This window comes from Oncorhynchus kisutch, linkage group LG11 (genome assembly GCF_002021735.2).
Source record: "Oncorhynchus kisutch isolate 150728-3 linkage group LG11, Okis_V2, whole genome shotgun sequence".
Classification (NCBI taxonomy): domain Eukaryota; kingdom Metazoa; phylum Chordata; class Actinopteri; order Salmoniformes; family Salmonidae; genus Oncorhynchus; species Oncorhynchus kisutch.
In genome coordinates, this window is record NC_034184.2 from 44,522,097 (window position 1) to 44,543,319 (window position 21,223).

The window sequence follows — 21,223 nt, forward strand, 5'->3', positions numbered from 1 at the left end:
TGACCCTGAGGACAGTGAACTTTCAGCTCAGTGACACTGATAGAAATGTAGGGACACCAGACACAGGTATTTTAACACAGAAGTAGTTGAACCAAAAAACAATACTATTATGTAAATAGTACAATATACTGTAATATACCTTAGTATTTTATCTCTTACTGGTATTAATATGATTATATAGTAATAATCCTAAATAACATATAACATAATGCAATAACAGCACTGTTATCTCTACTTTTAATATCAGCCGGTGAGACATTCCTTGTCTTTTCTTTCCTTATCTGGTCTGCGAGGATCAGTGTCTCCATGCTTTGGGACGGCTCCTGAGTCCCTCCTTTTCCGGGGCCATTGGACCTGACAGCAATTCATTCTGGGGGTTATCCAAATCCTATTACACATTATGTGTAGCCCTTTGGTCCTTCAAGCCTCTTGCAAAATTGGTATTGTCCTCCTCAATACATACATAGCCTATAACATTTGCATTCGCACACTTCAGAACGTGTCATATGGTGGCTCCTCACATACTGTTTCATCACTGCTTCAAATAAAAGCTATATTACAAAATAAACAAGTTAAACTCATAGCACATGCAAATACATTGTCTCTATTTCACAGTGGCCTCATGTAGGCTATTCTTTGAGTTCATGAACTGTTTTGCTCAGGATTTAAATACTTCCGACACACAGTTTTACATGCAATAATCAGTGAATAAATAAGTAATAATAACTAGTTGGACCAATTTCCATTTGACTAATGGTGTAATTACTATAAAGTGATTGATTCGTTATTGTCATGCAGATAGAGATATCTAGACTATGAGGATCAGATTGTAAATACCTTAGGTCCCATGACCATTTTACTGTAGAACCATTAGTTTAGATCTAGTCTACATCCATTAGCCACTTAGATGGATAATGTCCCACTTTTACTGAGCTTTAATCCTATAACTTTGAATAAAATAGACGAAAATCATTGGCCAATACATTTACTTGCCAATGATTTTCGTCTATTCTATTCAAAGTTGTAAATGTATAATAAATCAACAATACATGCACACATGCAATGCACGCACTTTTAACTTTTCTCTTTATTTCTATCAAGGCTATTCCTATTTCGAAACAAAATAGCACTAGTCTCAAATCAATATTGAACCTTGGATATCATATGACTGATAAAGAAAGATTGACATCATCCTACTCTAATCCCATTCAGAGACAGCCGTCTCGGTACAAAAGCGTACCTACTGTTTTTGTTGCACGTGTTAATTTGAGAGCGGGACAAGTTAAACGCAACCATGGCCAAAAGCGACGGGTGTCATTATTTTAGAAGAACCAGTGTTTTTTGGATAACTACAGTGGCGCTTTCGATGGGATACTTCACAGTAAGTCAAAGCCACAAAACGTGGATGGTTTTGAAGCAATACCACCGCAATTATAAAGCAAATGGTTGAGTTGACTGTGCCACAGCCACGGTGGCGTAAACATAGCCAAAGCGTCACCACGAATAGACTCCGGGTGGATCTCCATTTTACTCGACCAACTTTCTTTCTTTTATTCAGACATTTGTTTTTGTTGTTTTTGTTATTCAATTCCCGTGAAGTCCATGACGAAGTAGTACAGTATTTAGCTTACGAAGTTAGCCTGGATGTTGCGCTTGCAATGAAAGTGTATCCAGGTCATCAACCCTGCGAGTTAAATATTAATTATTCCTGCTGTAAGATCCCGGATAATACAATTAATTTGAAAATGTGTAATTAATTGAAAAATATATATATTGTATAGTTTCCGTTGTAATGACCGACTTTTAAGGGGGGTGGGGGGAGTGGAAGAATGTACCTGCGCTGCGGAATGGAAAGGATCGAAAGAATTCCATGATATTGTAACGTTAGATAGCCTTTGACATTTCTCTAAGCAGGCCTATTTATCAGCCATAGATAACGCATTATGTTTGGAATGTGGGGAAAGGGTGAGTTTAACCTAACATAGCAGGCGTGAAAAGATCATTTGGGTGCAATATGTCTCTTAGTAGTCTAGTTCTATTCTGGCTAAATAATATCCCCTCATTGACACATAATTTCCCCACCACATCTATGGTATGCGTTGCCTTCCTCAGTCATGTAAATCAGAGGTCATACTAATGTTAGGATGTGTGCGCCAACACTGGAACCCCAGTGACAACTGCTTGCTAGGACTGTCAGCGAAGCTAAATGAGTTTGGCTATATCTGAACAATGATGAGCCAAAAGTGGAGAGTTAGTGCACAATGGCCTCTGCGCAAGCTGGAAGCCATCTGGAATGTATAGGCCTGAATAGTCTTTTTGTTAAGCCTGTTGCAACCTGTCAGAGGTGGACATAATATTCAAAACTCAATGTTACATTGACCATGTGATTATATTCGAAAATGACTTGGATGGGGGACATGTGTACTTAATTAATGTTGTCAAAAGTTGTGGAAGCAATTCATGTGTATGGGGCACTGTTTATAACATGCTATTTAGTGAAAACTATGTGTTTTCCATGAACTGACCATCTGACCGCATCTCTGTTCTGTGTTTCAGTCGACAGTGTTCTGGCCACAGCAGGTCCCCTATGACAACCTGGGCCCGCTTGGCACCCTGTCCAGATACCTGGTGGACAATTACCATTCTCTCATGTACAAAGGGTAAGTTAGTGTTTCTCCATGGTAATGTTTACAAGATTCTGTCATCAAGTAATATTCGTCAAAATGTTGGCCAAACAACCTTAGAGTCAGAATGAGGATAGTCAATGTGAAATTGAATGAAATGCTGAATGAAACTGCAGTTACAATGTATAGCACATGCAGCTTCTACAGTTGTTAGGCCTAACTCTGTAATAACCAATCATTTTAGGTTTAGCATGCAAATGAACAAGGAATAATTACTGCACTGGGTAGGTTTGCCAGCACACCATATCACTGTAAATGAGATTTCGAGTGATGTGCCAAGTACCCACAGAATACAGAGGCTTGGTCAGTCTGCATAATCCACAGTTTCCCACTCTCTTTCACCATTTTCACACTCTTTTCACAACATTTTCTAACAGTGTAACACTTCCACTCATCAATCACATGCATGACCGCTTATGAAATATCAAAGAAACACTCACACATTTTATATCCGCACAAGACCAATGTGTTTTCTGTTTTTGAATCTCTAATCAATTGCTGTGGTGTGGGACCATTACACTGTAGCTTGAGGAAATCATAAAATCATTGGTCACTTGCCTGAAAAAAATGTAAGACTGTTTTTAAAGAAAGCTGTTAGACATTGATTAGAAACACCCTCATTCTGAATGTTGGGTGATGCTCTGTGTTTCAGATGGTGGGCAACCTGGGTCATCCACGTGGCAGAAGCCCTTGTTGCCATGAAGGTCTGCAGGTAAGATGGATGTTCATATATCCATGTCTCCTCCAGGGGGTGCTATTGTTTTGCTTTCTATCAGGCTCCCTCTAGTGACATGCTATCACACCTACTTTAAAACCCAAAACCTTAAAACCCCTGTAGGTCTAAGCCTAAGCAATATCTACTAAGCTAACATGTATCATTGTTTTAAGATGGTCATTAAATGTAGAATTTAGCCATTTTAATTTAGAATTGTAGGACCCTTGTCGTTATAAAACAAATATTTGATAATACGTTGAATTTGGCCTTTACTGCTATAGCCCAACGCATTGAATAACACATTGATAAATGGCAAAACCAAAAGTTCAACAATAAATATTTGTATTTTATTTTGACCCATGTTTGGTCACGTTGTTTTTTGTCACATTTTACCCCCTACGCACTTTTAGCAATTTTTACAGCCCGGTACTGGGTTAACCTTCAGATGACTTCCCTGAAGTTTGTGTGCGTCATAGAGCAGAACATCTGGCACCTTTGTGTTTTGGAGAGTCTCCCCTTTCGATATTGGGGACATATACGTTTGTATTCGGTTTTGTGAAAAGACCTCTTAGAAATGAGGATGTCCGCGACAGAGTTCAGACGACTGCCGTGAAGCTTGTGGATGTCGTAGAGCCAAAACAACCGACACTGTCGTGTTTGTGAAAGTCTCCCGTTTTGGCATATTAGTTACTTAGCTCACACGGTTCGGGTTTTACAGACGATTTTGTGACAATTTTCTCATCCGGAGCCTCTCGTGTGTAGAAAAAGGCCACTTTACCAAGCCCCAAGTTATGGAATAAGCCTGATATCGGCGTAAAGAGGGGATTGAGCTACAGCCGTTACAAGAAATGGTGTCTCTAGCATAAACACACGGGGAGCTAATCGACTCTTAAGGTGTTTAAGCCTATGTGTTGACTCATGTTGCCCAAAGGTCAAAGAGAATTGAAGAAGTGGGAGTCATAGAGCTACTGTTGACTGTACCGAATACAATAGTTTTATTGTGATTCTTCTAGTGCACCATTCCACATCATGTTTTGTTTTGGCCAGAAGGGGGCATCGTATAATGGCATGTCTAGTTACATTTAAGATCTTACTATGCACAGCCTTCTGTCTCCTCTCTTTATATTTGCCAATTTGGACTCTACTCAATACCTTAAGGGCCATTGTGTTCTAGTCACTGACACTGAACCTGAGACTAAACTGCTGCCTGTCTGTGTCTCTTCACAGTGACAAAGGGGTGGACGGCACAATGACACGTTGCCTCTGGTTTGTCCAGACGGTGCTGTTTGGCTTTGCCTCTCTCGGCCTGCTTCTCAAATACAAACCTGACCACAGGACCAAACAACACTGATGCCACAAGGAAGACCCTGCTGCAGAACAGAGTCTATAGTCTTTATAGACTACACCACCACTTCCTCTACAAATAATGAGTGGCCATGGCATGATGTGAACTTTTATCTGCAAACTGTTTAATCTGTTTGGGAACAAGATAGTCATTTGTGATTCCAGATTGAACAGTGCCCAGAGAGGACCATAAATAAAATAACTTACAACATTGTGATTGTTAAGGACCTTTAGACCTTCTGATTGAACAGTAGAAACATTCAAGCCATCAAAACTCTTCATCTTACAATACATAGCTATTGTGAAGCTTCCCACCACACACCCAACATTCCTCAGAAAATAAATGCACTTTTTTTTATCCAGAGCATATTTTAAGACAGAATGCAATGCACTGTTTACGCAGAGATTATCACAAGGTTCAAAATGACATAATATGTTCTGTTTTATATCATGATGGAAAAGTACCAAGTTTTCCTACAAAATGTTTTCTAATCATGCTACAGCATTTTCAAATGTTAAGTTCAGATCACCCATTATAATCACTGTTTCTTGTTTTAAGGAAAGGACTACAGATGTTTCTTAACTTTCCTTAGATTACATTAGATTAGATGAATCCATTTGCCTTTAAGTATGAGCATGCTGGGAATTAATTCACAAATTAATATAGATAAGGGATAAGATGAGAGACGAAGAGTGAAGTTCTCTAATTTATAACGTGTGACAAATAAAGAGTGATTGATGAACAAACTTGGCTGTTTAAATCGACTTTATTTTTGTCCGCCTCTGTCTATCATACTGTCTACACCTTGTGTGCTTGGACAGCCATGACGAGGACATAACATCATGGTGTACTGTCCCACAGAATCTCTTGTACAGGGCCCGGTTTCCCAAAAATATCTTAAGGCTAAGTTAATCTTAGAACCATACAGTGGTGACCAGTCATTCAGGGAAGGTGGGGCTGTAAGCCCACATTTGTAGGAAAAAAAACCTGTTTTGCGTGTTATTTATTATTAATACGTGTCGCATATCAGTTTACAAACAATGTAAAGAAAATATATATATCATTGAGTTAATAACAGTGCATACAAACATGGTCTCTTTTTTGTTTTCTTGAGTAAGGCAGCTCCAAAATGCAGGTGTTTCAGCCTAGCTCAGTGGTTTCTGTGGTGGTGGGGCAAGCCAGCAGAAAATACGGAGCGTTGTGCAGTGATTGGCTCAGTGTTCTATCGCTCAGTGTTCTATCACTCATGGGGACACTAAGTCACTGCCAAGTCTAAGGGTAGAGCTCGAAAACTCAAGCCCCTTGGGGGCTGCTATAGAGTTACATTAGAAGTGCACATCCAAAAACAGATAAAATGACGCCAAATCATGTTATATCTATAGTAGCTTTGATTGGACTGATCGTGTCAACCTCATACTTTCAAAATCTTAGCTAGCAGTCATCTTCATGAATCAAGTCGACAATCCATTGGCAAATCCTTTTTAATCCTTGTTATATGAAGAGAAATAATGAAGAAAAATTACAGATAAAACATCAGTGCTCATCAGCCATTTGACATAAACAAGTTGGAAATCTCAAATTCAACAATGAGTGGTTTGGAAGGACTCAGTGCCTAACTGCATTGCAAAGCAATCATTAGCCTGCTATTCAGTGGAGTGACTTTGTGGTTCCAAATCTAAGATTAAGGGTCTCTTTTCCTAGTTTACAATTATAAACATTCAACATTGGCCATGCTGTCAATGAAGCATGATTTGTGCCGCATTCAAAACCACTTAACTTGGAACGGCAAAATCTGAATAGGGAGTTCAAGACAACTGGGAACTCGAGAAAAACGAGATCCGACTGGGAAAATATGTTTTGGACTTTCATCTAACTCGGAATTGTAAATTGGGAACTCGGGCCTCTTTCTAGAGCTACGACCTGAAGATCACTAACATCATGATTCAACCTTGTTTTCTGACTTCACAGTTTGCCTAAGAACACAGCCATGAATAAAGAATGGTACCAACACATCCTCCGAGAGCAACTTCTCCCAAACATCCAGGAGCAGTTTGGTAACGAACAATGCCTTTTCCAGCATGATGGAGCACCTTGCCATAAGGCAAAATTGATAACTGGCTCGGGGAACAAAACATCAATATTTTGGGTCCATGGCCAGGAAACTCCCCAGACCTTAATCCCAATGAGAACTTGTGGTCAATCCTCAAGAGGTGGGTGGACAATCAAAAACCCACAAATTCTGACAATCTCCAAGCATTGATTATGCAAGAATGGGCTGCCATCAGTCAGGATGTGGCCCAGAAGTTAATTGACAGCATGCCAAAAAGAAGGGTCGACATTGCAAATATTGACTCTTCGCATCAACTTCATGTAATTGTCAATAAAAGCCTTTGACACTTATGAAATGCTTGTAATTATACTTCAGTATTCCATAGTAACATCTGACATAAATATCTAAAGCCACTGATGCAGCAAACTTTGTGGAAATTAATATTTGTGTCATTCTCAAAACTTTTGGCAAGGACTGTACAAGGAGAACACTGTAAGAAAGGACCATTTTCTGAATTCTGTCGCTGTACATTTCAAAAGTCCTGAACAAGTAGTTATATTGACTACGTCCACCCTAGCTACCGCATTAATGTCTTAATTGAAATTACGAATTGCCTCTTATCCGCTTGTCGTCCCCTTATGCCATAGTTTGTCCATCTCAACTGTCAGTAGAAACCACATTTGTTTAAGCAAGTCAGCCATATCAGCTATGTTTTTTTTAAAGGCCGTAAATGAGGCTGAATGAACTGTTGCAGTGGTAAGGTGTTGGGACTCTGCTGTTGGGACAGCTTTATGTAGGCCCTTACAGTTTGTGGGCAACGTTTGTCACCATTATAGTGCAAATAATGTATTGTTTAGTGTTGTGTGGTGGCTTTACTGGCATGCATCCCACAATTTTTATTTTATTGCCCCAACAAGATTTACAGTGAGGGAAAAAGTATTTGATCCCCTGCTGATGTTGTACGTTTACCCACTGACAAAGAAATGATCAGTCTATAATTTTAATGGTAGGTTTATTTGTTAATTAAATTCTCATTGTGTTGCGCAGTTTGAATACGCAGACCTTCGTCATGATCGATGTGGCCTTTTTTTTTACAGAAGCTTGAACCTGATGTGGGCATTTAAATGCTGTCTGCTTTTGTTTTGGCGTTTAGCAGAACGATCAATGTTCTTTAGGTCACTGTACCCCTCTTTGGCCAAAGGCTGACTTTCCAAAAAGCAAGCAAGGCCAGCAATACTTTGATGAGAGGCTCCCTGTTAACCAGCTACTGTTATACTTTTGACACCAATTGGTATTGAACGCCTTTTCATCCTTCTCCGTGAAACTGATCTCAGGCAGAGGTCGACCCTCTGTTTTAATTCACTTATTTTCCGTGTACCCCCAGAGAATGAAAGGGGTTCTTCAACAAAAAGTCATCAAAACTTGAGGTAGCGCTTGCGGCAAAAACTGCACACTGGAGCTGGTAGCTAGCTAGCTAGCTGCTGCTACTTAAGTTAGCAAGGCAAATTCAAATAAATTGCACTAACTGGACACAAAAGTTCTAAAACCAAGAAAACAATGTATAATCAAACTCCTCCGTATCAGGTAATTTTAAGGAACTAACTTGAATTGTATAATATCCCAAAAATGCTCAACTATCACTTTTCAATCTCTATCCAATCATGTCACCAACTCACCAAGCTTCTCAACACATAGAACCCTGTCCCGCCTTATTCCGCAGCACAATCCCAATATAACACACTAGGTTAATTTGCTGATCCTAATCCAGTTCATACTGCAAAAGCTGTGATTGGTTGGAGGTCGTCCTCCGGAAGTGGTCATAATTACCATGTAGGTCTATGGAAAGGGGTGAGGCCTACGAGCCTCCTAGGTTTTGTATTGAAGTCTATGTACCCAGAGGAGGACAGAAGCTAGCTGTAATGTTTCACTATTTTTATTTTTAGGAAATTTCACTGAGGAGGATGGTCCTCCCCTTCCTCCTCTGAGGAGCCTCCACTGTTTGGAGGATATATTGGGTGTGTTCGTAAATTCACTCTGGCTACCTACTCCGATTTCAGAGACTCTCGTCTGATTGTGCCAGAGTGCAGAATAACTGATTAATTTAATAACTCATTGACACTGGTGTTGTTAAGCCCGAGACGAAGTCGAGATCCGGCAAACCGTGCAAGTATATCCTCCAAACACAAGCTTCGAGGGCATTATCACTTTTATATGGGTTACCAGCATATTCAAATACTGATTGACATTTTTTCAATAAAAACTTTATTTTGGTGCATTTATTCATACTATTTCATCCTTCCACAAGATATAGTCCCGACACAAATCTACCCAAGCCAGCTGCTCATTTGTTCTATCTGTTTGGTTGCTAGAGACGCGACCCAGTCGTTTGTTCTAAATGTTTCATTGCCATACTGGCTAGCAATGTCAAAAAGTCCAGCCAGATTAAATAGCTGCATTTGCATTTGTTTAAGCGGTTTTCTAGTGACATTTATTTGGATACATCCATAACAATGAGCTAATGAGGTGCGATTTTGCCTGGCAAAGAAAATGTTCTTACTCGCCAGGACACTGTTGTTCAGAGGAGCTAGCCAACAACACAGCTAACACAATCACTTCAAACTGATAGACATTTCAAATTGACATTTCTTTCTTCTTTATATCCATCAAAATTATGCCATCTGATTTATGATTTCGACTGGCTGAGAAAGCGCTGCCTGCCTCTCCGTCTCTCCCCTCACAGTTTCTGTGGCTGTGTCGCAGGATTTATTTCCATTACAGGAGAGTAATTCATTATCTGTCTGTAGCTATCTATTTGATTACTTTGATTAACACAGAGCTTACACTCAAGCATCTCCTCCTGCTAATATCTCCCCAGGCACTGTCGTTATGTTTATTGAATCATTGTTGCTCCAGTCGAGTCTCTTTCAAATGCACCAGCTATTAGAGCTATCACTGTCTTAATTTTGATACAACTGGTCATCTTACAGATGATAAACTGGAGAAGCTTGAGGGGACAGTTCATAGGCACCTAATCTTGTGGGACATTTGTAATATCTCAGTATCAATAGCTGACTCGGTTCGTAGATGACGACGTGTTTCTCTGTCTTAGCTGCCGTGGATTGGTAAGAAGTATAGAACATTGGGAGGTCTAGATTGCTTCATTGATATATAGTGGTCAGTTTCTTAGCACTGACCAGGCCAAAGTAGCACAGCGGGGTCAGAATGTCCTCTGCTAACGAACTTAGGGAATTAGCCCATCTAAATCATCCCGTCTCTCCTCTGGCACTGTCTCCACTCATTAATCAATGAGATGTCATCTTCTGAACCATGAGGTAACTTTTATTTCAAGGCATCGCACACTCCTTCTCCCTCTCTCTCTCATTCTCTTTCTTTCTCATCCTCTCTCGCTCAGCAAGGGGTGGGGGTTAAAGGATCAGGTCTGACTCTATACAATAGCCCACTTTAGCTCCCGCGATCAAATGAATTGATGGGTAGATAGCAGATGCTCTAACACAACTATGAATAACATGCGTTGTGCAGTTGATCCCATTGGCTGACCTTACCTGATCCTGTCTCCTCTGAACTGGACATACAAATTACGAAGACAAATCGTTGAATACGTCATCATCATCATCATCAACTTTTATTTCCAGAACATAATGCTTTTAATTGTCACTACCACTGTTATGTTAGGATCAGCTGGGCTTAATCATTGTCCGGGAAACTGGCCCAAAAGTACCCCCTGAGCTCCCTAATAACAGAAGTATGGGGTGAAAGTATTGTTTTCTCATCAGAGCAGCATATGCAGTAAATCCCATATATTCCCGTATTTAAGTTTATCTCCCTGTATAATCTCTACTAATCAAAAGGCTTTTTTTATACTCACTGATACTCAAAAGCAATTGCAATTCGGTAGTTTTGCAGCAAAAAAGTTCAATGCATGTGTTATGTGTAGCTTTGCATATACATTCACAATGTTTCTGTTTCATTGTCTGTTTAATTGTGTGTGTGTCTGCAAGTTACGTGCATGTGCGAACATGCGTGTTGCATGCGCGTGCATGCTTTGTCCGTGTGTGTGCATGTTCAGAGTGAGAGCCGTGACGAAGCCGTGACGTGTGTTGATCACCGGTCCAGCCAGCGTAGTGTGGGATAGCGCTCAGACAGTGTCCTACGGAGCTGAGTGCTCTGTGTCTTATCTCTGGTCTCCACCACACACTCCACCTGTGAGCACACAACACAGATTTAATCCTAATCATCTCTCACTGCCACACACACACACACACACACACACACACACACACACACACACACACACACACACACACACACACACACACACACACACACACACACACACACACACACACACACACAGTCTGTGAAATGTAAATGAATGATCTCTAAGATAATTACACATTGACCCACACGTTTAGAACATACCACTGTTACGTGGTTGTAGCATGATGCAACAAGCTCCCAACACACTCAATGCATCTGAAGTCCCTGTCGATTCCAGCCTGTCTCCTTTCTATGACTAGACTTAACCCGGTACATGGTAGTAACATAATATTGCACCTTCCCATAATATACCTGTACATAACTTGTTTTACAGCTGCCAACTTTACAGTCAGTTAAAGTCACACATCTGGAACTTCTAAATCATGCTTGCCATTAGTAGGCAACATCTCAATCAGAGTCATAAACCACTTCCAAATCAATCACATATTGACACTGTCTAGCACCACTGGTCCAAGAATCCACCACACATCTCACACTACCCTGCACTACCAACACAGCGGCAACCCGAGCCAGGGTTTCCACGGCAACGACAGTGTGAAAAGCAGCTGAGTGGATTTTGGGGGAAGAGGGCAAGGCTGTTGTACCAGGGCCTTGAAGAGATCGCCTCTGTCATTGTGTCTACGGTGGCAAACATCCAACAACCTGATAGAGAGAGAGAGAGAGAGAGGAGAGAGAGAGAGAGAGAGAGAGAGAGAGAGAGAGAGAGAGGTAGAGAGAAATAAGATGAAAAGAAGCATTACTGAGAGGTGACAGATGTACAGTGCCTTGCAAAAGTATTCATCCCCCTTGGCATTGTTCCTATTTTGTTGCATTACAACCTGTAATTTAAATAGATTTGGATTTGGATTTCATGTAACGGACATACACAAAATAGTCCAAATTGGTGAAGTGAAATGAAAAAATAACTTGTTTAAAAAAAATTAAAAAAATTAAAAACAGAAAAGTGGTGCGTGCATATGCATATGCGCCACCTTTGCTATGAAGCCCCTAAATAAGATCTGGTGCAACCAATTACCTTCAGAAGTCACATAATTAGTTAAATAAAGTCCACCTATGTGTAATCTAAGTGTCACATGATCTGTCACATGATCTCAGTATATTTACACCTGTTCTGAAAGGCCCCAGAGTCTGCAACACCACTAAGCAAGGGGCACCATGAAGACCAAGGAGCTCTCCAAACAGGTCAGGGACAAAGTTGTGGAGAAGCACAGATCAGGGTTGGGTTATAAAAAAAATATCCAAAACTTTGAAAATCCCACGGAGCACCATTAAATCCATTATTAAAAAATGGAAAGAATATGGCACCACAACAAACCTGCCAAGAGGGGGCCACCTGCCAAAATTCATGGACCAGGCAAGGAAGCCATTAATCAGAGAGGCAACAAAGAGACTAAAGATAACCCCGAAGGAGCTGCAAAGCTCCACAGTGGAGATTGGAGTATCTGTCCATAGAACCACTTTAAGCCGTACACTCCACAGAGCTGGGCTTTATGGAAGAGTGGCCAGAAAGCCATTGCTTAAAGAAAAGAATTGGTGTTGAACAAAAGGCATGTGGGAAGGTAACACATGGAAGAAGGTACTCTGGTCAGATGAGTCTAAAATTTAGCTTTTTGGCCATCAAGGAAAACACTATGTCTGGCGCAAACCCAACACCTCTTCATCACCCTGAGAACACCATCCCCACAGTGAAGCATGGTGGTGGCAGCATCATGCTGTGGGGATGTTTTTCATCGGCAGGGACTGGGAAACTGGTCAGAATTGAAAGAATTATGGATGGCGCTAAATACAATGAAAGTCTTGAGGGAAACCGGTTTCAGTCTTCCAGAGTTTTGAGACTGGGATGGTGGTTCACCTTCCAGCAGGACAATGACCCTAAGCATACTGCTAAAGCAACACTCAAGTGGTTTAAGGGGAAACATCTACATGTCTTGGAATAGCCTAGTCAAAGGCCAGACCTCAATCCAATTGAGAATCTGTGGTATGACTTAAAGATTGCTGTACACCAGCGGAACCCATCCAACTTGAAGGAGCTGGAGCAGTTTTCCCTTGAAGAATGAGTAAAAATCCCAGTGGCTAGATGTGCCAAGCTTATAGAGACATACCGCATGAGACTTGCAGCTGTAATTGCTGCAAAAGTGCACTCTACTGTATTGAGTGCACTTATTTCTTGTTTGTTTCACAAGAAAAAATATTTTGCATCTTCATAGTGGTAGGCATGTTGTGTAAATCAAATGATACAAACCCCCCCCAAAATAAATGTTATTTCCAGGTTGGAAGGCAACAAAATAGGAGAAAATCCAGGGGTGAATACTTTCGCAAGCCACTGTAAACATACAGAACGAGAGAAAGAAAAAGTGGATGAGGAGAAAGAGAGGAGCAGACTTCATTCACATTGGTCTTGTTATCAGAGGATTTGTCTGTCCAGACTGAACATCCTGCCAGGTAAAGCCTCCTCCTGTCCTGTGGCTTATTCTGATGCGATCGGATGTGGGGAGAACAGGGTCACGGGGCCAGATTTGGCACAGAGGCATTACCGTCACTGAGAGAGTGTGAGTGATCTAACTATACCCACCATAATCTAACTATACACACTTATCTCCATCCATATGCAGCACAGATATCAGAACTTAGGTGTTTAATAAGGTCTGGTAGTACTGGGTTATGGTCAGTCTGTCTGACCATACACTCTGACGTGTGTTTGTGTTTCAGAGAAATAGGGAGTAATCAACCGCTTATACACTAGTGTATTTATATTCAGATGTACAGTATAGTTCATAACTATCTGTTCTCATGTTAGTGTTTAACTCACTTGATGTCCTCTCGGGCCAGGATGTCCAGTAGCTTGGCCATGTCACCTGGAAAGTCCCCCAACTGCACCGTAAACTTGTTGACCCGGTCGTCCAGAACCAGGGCTCGGTCAACACACTGTCTGATCAGGTCCAACTCCATGTTAGCACTGCTGACCACCACAGCTACCCTGCAGCGGGCAGACAAGGACATAGATGGAGACTCAATTCATCGGAATATCAATAGGAAACCTTTTTGACACTATGGGTGAATCCTAATTTCTTTAAGTTGAATTTTCATTTAGTCATGCATTGATGTCAATTGAAGGCTAAGGGTTCGGATTTACTCATATGTTTTGATACAGTAACCCACACTAGCCGTGCGTTAACCCACCTTTTGCCCTTCAGCTCTGGTAGTTGACCAGCCAAGATGGCCGCCAGTCCCATGGCTCCCTCTGTGTCCACCGTGGAGTGTTCAAACTCCTGGAACCTTAGCATGGCTACCAGAGAGTCCTCCTCTCTGTTGAGAAGAGTAAAAGGTCAAGTATACTCAGAGAGAGAGAACAACAATAACACCACAACAACAGCAGTACTAAATGACAATTATTGAGACACTTTACTGCACTCTGGGCTCTAATTTGCGACCATCTTGATCCAATATGATCCTAAATATTTAGCTGTAGAAGAAAAATATTCGCCCAGATAATACATTGAATGGCAAAATTATAGTGGTGTCATTAGGAGCAACAAGTTAAGTTGTTACATTTGTACCATATATTGCGTATACTTTCACCTCACCTGTGAGATTGAAGAGGGAATTCAGCAACTTTTAAAAGTGCTTCTTTATTACAAAAAGTTAACAAACATTGACCCTTAGATTTAATCAAGGTTTTACAGACATAAAAATTAAGGGGACTTTTATATATTTCAAAATGGCCGCCTATTGGTCCGATTATTGCAAATAATCACGTCATATTTTGTGTTGTATTCCCATTGTGGTTGGTCCCTGAACGCATAGGAGAACATTTAGCAATATACAAAAGCCTCCTTCTTTTCTATCTGCAAAAGGCTAATAAGGCAGAGATGCATTTTTGCTTTTAGCACTCTGTTTGCTCCTCAATTCATGCACCTTGGTTGGAGAGGCAGGTAACCTGGGCAGTGTTCACTTATCTTTGCACCTCACCTGTGAGTACCATGGTTGCACCTTTACAATGCATGGAACTGCTAGTCTTTTGCCCAAACTGTTCAAAATGTAAGACCGGAGCTAACATCTTTCCTTTCCATCGCGGATCGCAATTCACATTTGATCATTTCAGAAACCATGTTGCGGGCCGCTAACTTGTTTGATAACAAGCAAATGTCCAGTCACGTTACCTAGCTGCCTAACAACCTGGTAACTTGTCCAGTAAGAAGGCACTGGAAGAAAGGAAATGGGCTCCTCCAGGAGATATGGATTCATATAGGCCTAGGGCTCTATTCAATCTGTATCGCTGAAGCGAATGCAGTCTCCTCCACTGTGGGAACATCGTCTTTAATTGTCAATCACGCAATAACGCTGAACCTCCGTGATACGCATTTAATAGAGCCCCTGGTGCTCCTAAATACTGCTCCTAAGTATTGTCTGGTGCTTCTAACCTTGGGAGCATCAGTGCTACCAATATAGAGCCATGGCAACAATCACAGCACTGGGGAACAGAGGGGTGTCTATGTCCAGGCATGTAGAATACTATGACGATGGCAAATGTGTGGTGAGATACCCTCCTCTTCCATAGAGATGTAGTACCTGACCGAGATGACTTTATCCACAAATGTCTTAGCCAGCTGGAAGGTGTGGGTCCCCATTGAGTGCTCAAATAGGTCTGGGGATAGAGAGTGGGTTATAGAGAGTGGGTTATAGGCGTTGAGTTCAGTGAGTACAGCGCCATGACAATCGTACAGAAAACGTACAGAGAGAAAAACACATCACAGGGGGTAGAGGTATGTGTTCAGATAGCCTACAGGGGTAAAAGTGCACAGTACCTCCATAAAGCTTCTTGTTTGGGGTGCTGTATAGTTCTCTAGTCACCGGGCTGCCTGTTTTGAGGGACTGTAGTAGCAACGGGAATCCTTCTGGTTCAACTCCCTGTCAAAGAGAACAATGGTGCTATGCTAAGTATGATGGGGATCCACATGTTTGCAACTTACTCACTACGACAATAGTACACTAAACAAATATTCAGAGTTAGGAAACACTTACTATGACAGTGATGCGCGAGTTGAGGTGTTTGATGGCGGCTGCTGTGCCAACCAGTAGACTACACTGCCCACCAGTGGGCACAATGACTGCATCTAGTTTGGGCACCTGCTCATAGATCTCCATGCCTACTGTGCCCAGTCCTGCCAAGTACACAGCACTATCATCCCTGAGCGAGAGATAGAGAGAGAAATACAGTATTACCATGTGCCCATGTGTTAGTGTCACATTGCCATCAGTGCATGTTATAAAACAAAGGAGAGCTATGGGAATGGCTCCCAGGGTGACTTACTCTTCCAGGTAAAGGTATCCGTTCTCCTTGGCCAGGTGGCGGGCGTGGTTCAGGGAGTCCCTGGCCGTGCTGCCGTAGGAGATTACCATGGCGCCGTAGTCACGGTACATCCTGAGGTGGGGCTGGGCACAGCTGGCTGGCATGATGACAAACACTGGGATCCTCAACTCCACCGCATGGTGGGCCACGGCCATGGAGAAGCTACAGTCTGTAGCCACAATCACCCCCTTCTTCTGCTGCTCCTGTGGAGGGGGATGGGAGTTGGCTAACTGTTAAAGTAATTCGTTTTGTTAATTTGTTAAGCTTGTTAGCTACTTGTTAGCTACTTGTTAGCTACTTGTTAGCTTGGACTTTTCCCCAGCTGGAATGCATTGAGAGATGCATTGTGATGCATACCTGGCTGAGGGAGGTGAGCATGTAGAGAACGCCTCTTTCCTTCACTGAGCCTGTGTAGTGGAGGTGTTCCTTCTTCAGGAAGATCTCCATGCCGTACTGTTTGGACAGTCTGGAGTACTGGGAACACAAACAAGCACGATGCGAGTCAACTTCCGCATATGAAGCAGGGTTCATCATCTACAGTTATTACTCTTCGGGGAAAAAAGGTACTACTTAGAAGAAACGGAGGGTTCTTCGCCTGTCCCTCATCCAAGAATCCTGTAAGAACCCTTTGGTGAAAAGGCTTTAACTGGACACAAAAGGGTTCTCCTACAGACAAGGGACATCCAAAGAACCCTTTATGGTTCTAGCTGGTACATTTTTTATGAGAGTGTATAGAAGGCTCTGAACATACCATGCAGGGGGTCTTCTGCATCCTCAACTGGATTTTGAAGGCTGCAGCACTGATGTCATCGAAGCGGAGGTATTCAGGCTTGGGTGGTGTGATTGCTTTGCTCTCGCTGACTCTCTTCTTGTTAGTCTTGGGCGGGTCCATCAGCTGGATCTCAGGGGCCCCCATCACCTTGGTCTCCTTGGTCTTGACTTCCCCATTGAGGCACTCCTCCTCCTCAATACCAAAGTCCTTCAGGCGCTCTGGGTGGATGAGGGTGGGCCGCACGCCCGCAACCCCGTTACAAACGGGGGCGTCCTTGTTGCAGGTAGTCTTGGAAGAGGTGGAGCAGCCCTGTTTAGTTGACCCAAGACGCTGCGCCTCGCTGGGGGAGAAAGGAAGATCAACAGGGCTTGGAATTACTCTCTCTGGTTGGGTGTCTGTAATGATGGATACAGCTCTTACCGTTATACACATGTATTTCAGGTCAAAGGTCTCAGCAATGGACTAGAGTGATGAGAGGGAGCAGGAGGAGAGAATTGCTAATAGGCTGGGTGGAGTTTTCAGGAGTAAGATTTGACCATGTGTGTGAACAAGTGGGGAATAGATTAGCCACTGCTTTACAAAGTCTGGGAGTGATGGCAGTAACCGTGTGCTCTGTACAATAGGAGATAATCCACAGAGATCTTCCCATGTCCAGGTACAACTGGCTGTCCCTGATGACAACGGAAATAGCTGTAGGTTTTAACCTATTAACCACACACACACACACGGCTCTTATGTTGTTGTCTGTTTGGATGGTACAGAGGGGAAGGGAATGGTTGGATTTAATTTAGTCACCTATCATGTTCTCAGAGTTTCACCTCTGCTTGATTTATTTGATCTCTGATTAAACAATGACTCATTTGAATCATTTCAATGCAGTCTTTTAGGGGCATGCAGTAATTAAACGTAACATGCTTTGAATGAAGTTAAATGAGAGAGACGTTTATTATTATCAGTGATAGTTTGACTAAATCCTGTAACTCAATAACAACTTGGTAGAGCATTTAGTTGGATTGTTGTTAAACCTAGTACTTAATGTCCAAATATTTCCATAATTGTCAATGGGATTGATTATATAGTTAATTCAACATTTGCATTATTGTGGTAATTAGGATACATAGTTACAGTTTAAATCGGAAGTTTACATACACCTTTTTCTCAATTCCTGACATTTAATCCAAGTACACATTTTCTGTCTTAGGTCAGTTAGGATCACCACTTGATTTTAAAAATGTGAAATGTTAGAATAATAGTAGAGAGAATGATTTATTTCAGCTTTTATTTCTTTCATCACTTTCCCAGTGGGTCAGAAGTTTACATACACTCAATTAGTATTTGGTAGCATTGTCTTTAAATTGTTTAACAAACATTTCGGGTAGCCTTCCACAAGTTTCCCACAATAAATTGGGTGAATTTTGGCCCATTCCTCCTGACAGAGCTGGTGTAAGTGAGTCAGGTTTGTAGGCCTCCTTGCTCGCACACGCTTTTTCAATTCTGGCCACAAATGTTCTATAGGATTGAGGTCAGGGCTTTGTGATGGCCACTCCCAATATCTTGCCTTTGTTGTCCTTAAGCCATTTTGCCACAACTTTGGAAGTATGCTTGGGGTCATTGTCCATTCAGAAGACCCATTTGCGACCAGGCTTAAACTTCCTGACTGATGTCTTGAGATGTTGCATCAATATATCCACATCATTTTCCGTCCTCATGATGCCATCTATTTTGTGAAGTGCACCAGTCCCTCCTGCAGCAAAGCACCCCCACAACATGATGCTGCCACCCCCATGCTTCAAGGTTGGGATGGTGTTCTTCGGCTTGTAAGCCTCCCCCTTTTTCCTTCAAACATAACGATGGCCATTATAGCCAAACAGTTCTATTTTCGTTTCATCAGACTAGAGGGCATTTCTCCAAAAAGTACGATCTTTGTCCCCATGTGCTGTTGCAAACTGATTTGATTTTTCGCACCAAAGAACGTTTATCTCTAGGAGACAGAATGAGTCTCCTTCCTGAGAGGTATGACGGCTGCGTTGTCCCATGGTGTTTATACTTGCATACTATTGTTTGTACAGATGAACGTGGTACCTTCAGGCGTTTGGAAATTGCTGCCAAAGGATGAACCTGACTTGTGGAGGTCTACAATTATTTTTCTGAGGTCTTGGCTGATTTCTTTTGATTTTCCAATGATGTCAAGCAAAGAGGCACTGAGTTTGAAGGTAGGCCTTGAAATACATCCATACGTACACCTCCAATTGACTCAAATGATGTCAATTAGCCTGTCAGAAGCTTCTAAAGCCATGACATCATTTTCTGGAATTTTCCAAGCTGTTTAAAGGCACAGTAGCTGTCCTAACCGACTTGCCAAAACTATAGTTTGTTAACAAGACGTGTGGAGTGGTTGAAAAACAAGTTTTAATGACTCCAACCTAAGGGTAATTAAACTTCCGACTTCAACTGTATATTATCAGCAATCAGGTCATTCAGAATTAAGGCTCTATTTATAAAGACATACAGGGATTAGATAAGACCGGGGATTAGATTCACCTACTAACATTGCCTTATAAACATTCATAGCAACTACATGTAGTATTCATTCAATTGAATGTAAATAACCTAATGCATTCATATACATGCTATTGTATGATATATTATGTTTTGGGGAGACTCCTTTTCACTTAGTTTTGCTCACATTATATGCACTACTGAAATGGATAGACTGTATGTCATGATTCAAACCAGCTGTTAAAATATAACTTCACTTTAAGTTTCCATTGTGTATACACCACAGGAGGTTGGTGGCACCTTAATTGGGGAGGACGGGCTCGTGGTAATGGCTGGACCGGAATAGTATCAAATATCTCAAACACATGGTTTCCATGTGTTTGATGCCTTTCCATTTAATCCGTTCCAGACATTATTATGACCCGTCCTCCCCTCAGCAGCCTCCACTGGTATACACATGGGCAGAATTTCCAAGAGCTAAGTCATAGCAACGACGTCAAGATACAAACAGCACTAGCACATAAAACCACCAGGTGGAGTTACTCTGTTGACATTCTATTTCCCTAATATCCAATGTATTTGGCTCTGTTTCCTGTTTCACAACCAGTCGTTCTATTAATATAATCTACTCAGCCATAAGAGCTGCTTCACCCTTTCACCCCATTCCCCAGTTAACCCTCTGACACTAATGTCCATCTAAACCATTTGCCTCTTTAATCCTTCACACTTTCTCTCAGTAATGCCACCTCTCCGTCTCCTTTCTACTGTCTCGGAATGTGGAAGACCCCAAGCTTCTCTCTATCTTTCGCTCTCTCCTTTATCGCTCTCTCTCTCTCTCTCTCTCTCTCTATCTTTAGGTCCTTCCCTGTGTCCAGTCTGTTTACCTGGGGAGGAAGAAGAGGATGAAGGATAGAACCAGGCGGAGGAGGAGGCATATCAGAACGTGGAAGGCTGGCAAGAGAAATCTGTTCCCCGGGTCTGGAGAGGGTATCACAGGGGCAGGGACATGGCTAAGGGGGGCCTTGGCTACTACTGTGGACCTGGGGAGAGCAGGGGAAGCTGGAGGTGGAGGAGGTGCTGTTTCAGGTGGAGGAGCAGGACAACAGGGATTGGAGATGGCGTTAGATTTGGGGACAGGAAGGGGTTTACTGGTGGCTCTAGAGGACTTGGTAGATATCCTTGCACGAGGAGAAGGAAGATGGTGGAGACTGGAGGTTGTGGCTGGTGTGGTTAGTTGACCTTGGGGAGAGAGAAGAGGTGCAGAACAAGGATGAAGGAGAACAGGAAGAGGTGCAACACGAGGTGCAGAAGGAGCCACAGCAGGAGTCACTACAGGAGAAGCGGCAGTGGGAGTATTTGGTTCCTTAGGGTGTTGGGGGGGTACGTCTACAGCCAGGGCTCGGGTGGGAAATCCCTCTGTGTCTAATGGGGTACAGTGGATGGGTGATGAATCTGTAGAGTCCCACCTCTGCCAGAAGGGGTCATTCTCATCACTATCGCTGAATCCCA

The 21,223-nt window shown here is 42.2% G+C and overlaps 2 protein-coding genes across 5 annotated transcripts in view; one reads left to right on the forward strand and one right to left on the reverse strand.

The window, feature by feature from the left end:
- Window positions 1-1,204: 1,204 nt before the first annotated feature.
- tmem254 (transmembrane protein 254) lies at window positions 1,205-5,490 on the forward strand. Its single transcript, XM_020495044.2, has 4 exons — window positions 1,205-1,381; window positions 2,557-2,660; window positions 3,337-3,396; window positions 4,627-5,490. Exons 1-4 carry the CDS (start codon window positions 1,295-1,297, stop codon window positions 4,748-4,750), a joined length of 375 nt encoding a protein of 124 aa, XP_020350633.1. The 5' UTR covers window positions 1,205-1,294; the 3' UTR covers window positions 4,751-5,490.
- Window positions 5,491-10,406: 4,916 nt separating this feature from the next.
- Window positions 10,407-21,223, reverse strand: part of LOC109899626 (L-threonine ammonia-lyase) — an 11,023-nt gene continuing 206 nt past the window's right edge. The window contains exons 1-11 of one of the 4 annotated variants that reach the window (XM_031835841.1): window positions 21,181-21,223; window positions 17,195-17,555; window positions 16,801-16,917; window positions 16,405-16,646; window positions 16,116-16,281; window positions 15,899-16,001; window positions 15,663-15,738; window positions 14,274-14,399; window positions 13,903-14,070; window positions 11,678-11,735; window positions 10,407-11,015 (exon numbers count right to left, since the gene is read on the reverse strand). The exon at window positions 21,181-21,223 is cut by the window's right edge and continues 205 nt beyond it. In XM_031835841.1, the coding sequence (XP_031691701.1) occupies window positions 10,917-11,015; window positions 11,678-11,735; window positions 13,903-14,070; window positions 14,274-14,399; window positions 15,663-15,738; window positions 15,899-16,001; window positions 16,116-16,281; window positions 16,405-16,646; window positions 16,801-16,917; window positions 17,195-17,555; window positions 21,181-21,223 (1,559 nt within the window). In that variant the 3' untranslated portion in view covers window positions 10,407-10,916. Of the gene's footprint in view, window positions 11,016-11,677; window positions 11,736-13,902; window positions 14,071-14,273; window positions 14,400-15,662; window positions 15,739-15,898; window positions 16,002-16,115; window positions 16,282-16,404; window positions 16,647-16,800; window positions 16,918-17,194; window positions 17,556-20,598 lie in introns of all 4 variants that reach the window. The other 3 variants (XM_020495038.2, XM_031835840.1, XM_020495037.2) reach the window with 3 other exon arrangements.

Excerpts from the sequence above, each read along its gene's own strand:
- tmem254 (XM_020495044.2), top strand. The coding sequence starts at position 1,295 with ATGGCCAAAAGCGACGGGTGTCATTATTTTAGAAGAACCAGTGTTTTT. Across the intron at positions 1,382-2,556 it reads TTTCGATGGGATACTTCACA|TCGACAGTGTTCTGGCCACA; the intron begins GTAAGTCAAAGC and ends TCTGTGTTTCAG. Across the intron at positions 2,661-3,336 it reads CATTCTCTCATGTACAAAGG|ATGGTGGGCAACCTGGGTCA; the intron begins GTAAGTTAGTGT and ends TCTGTGTTTCAG.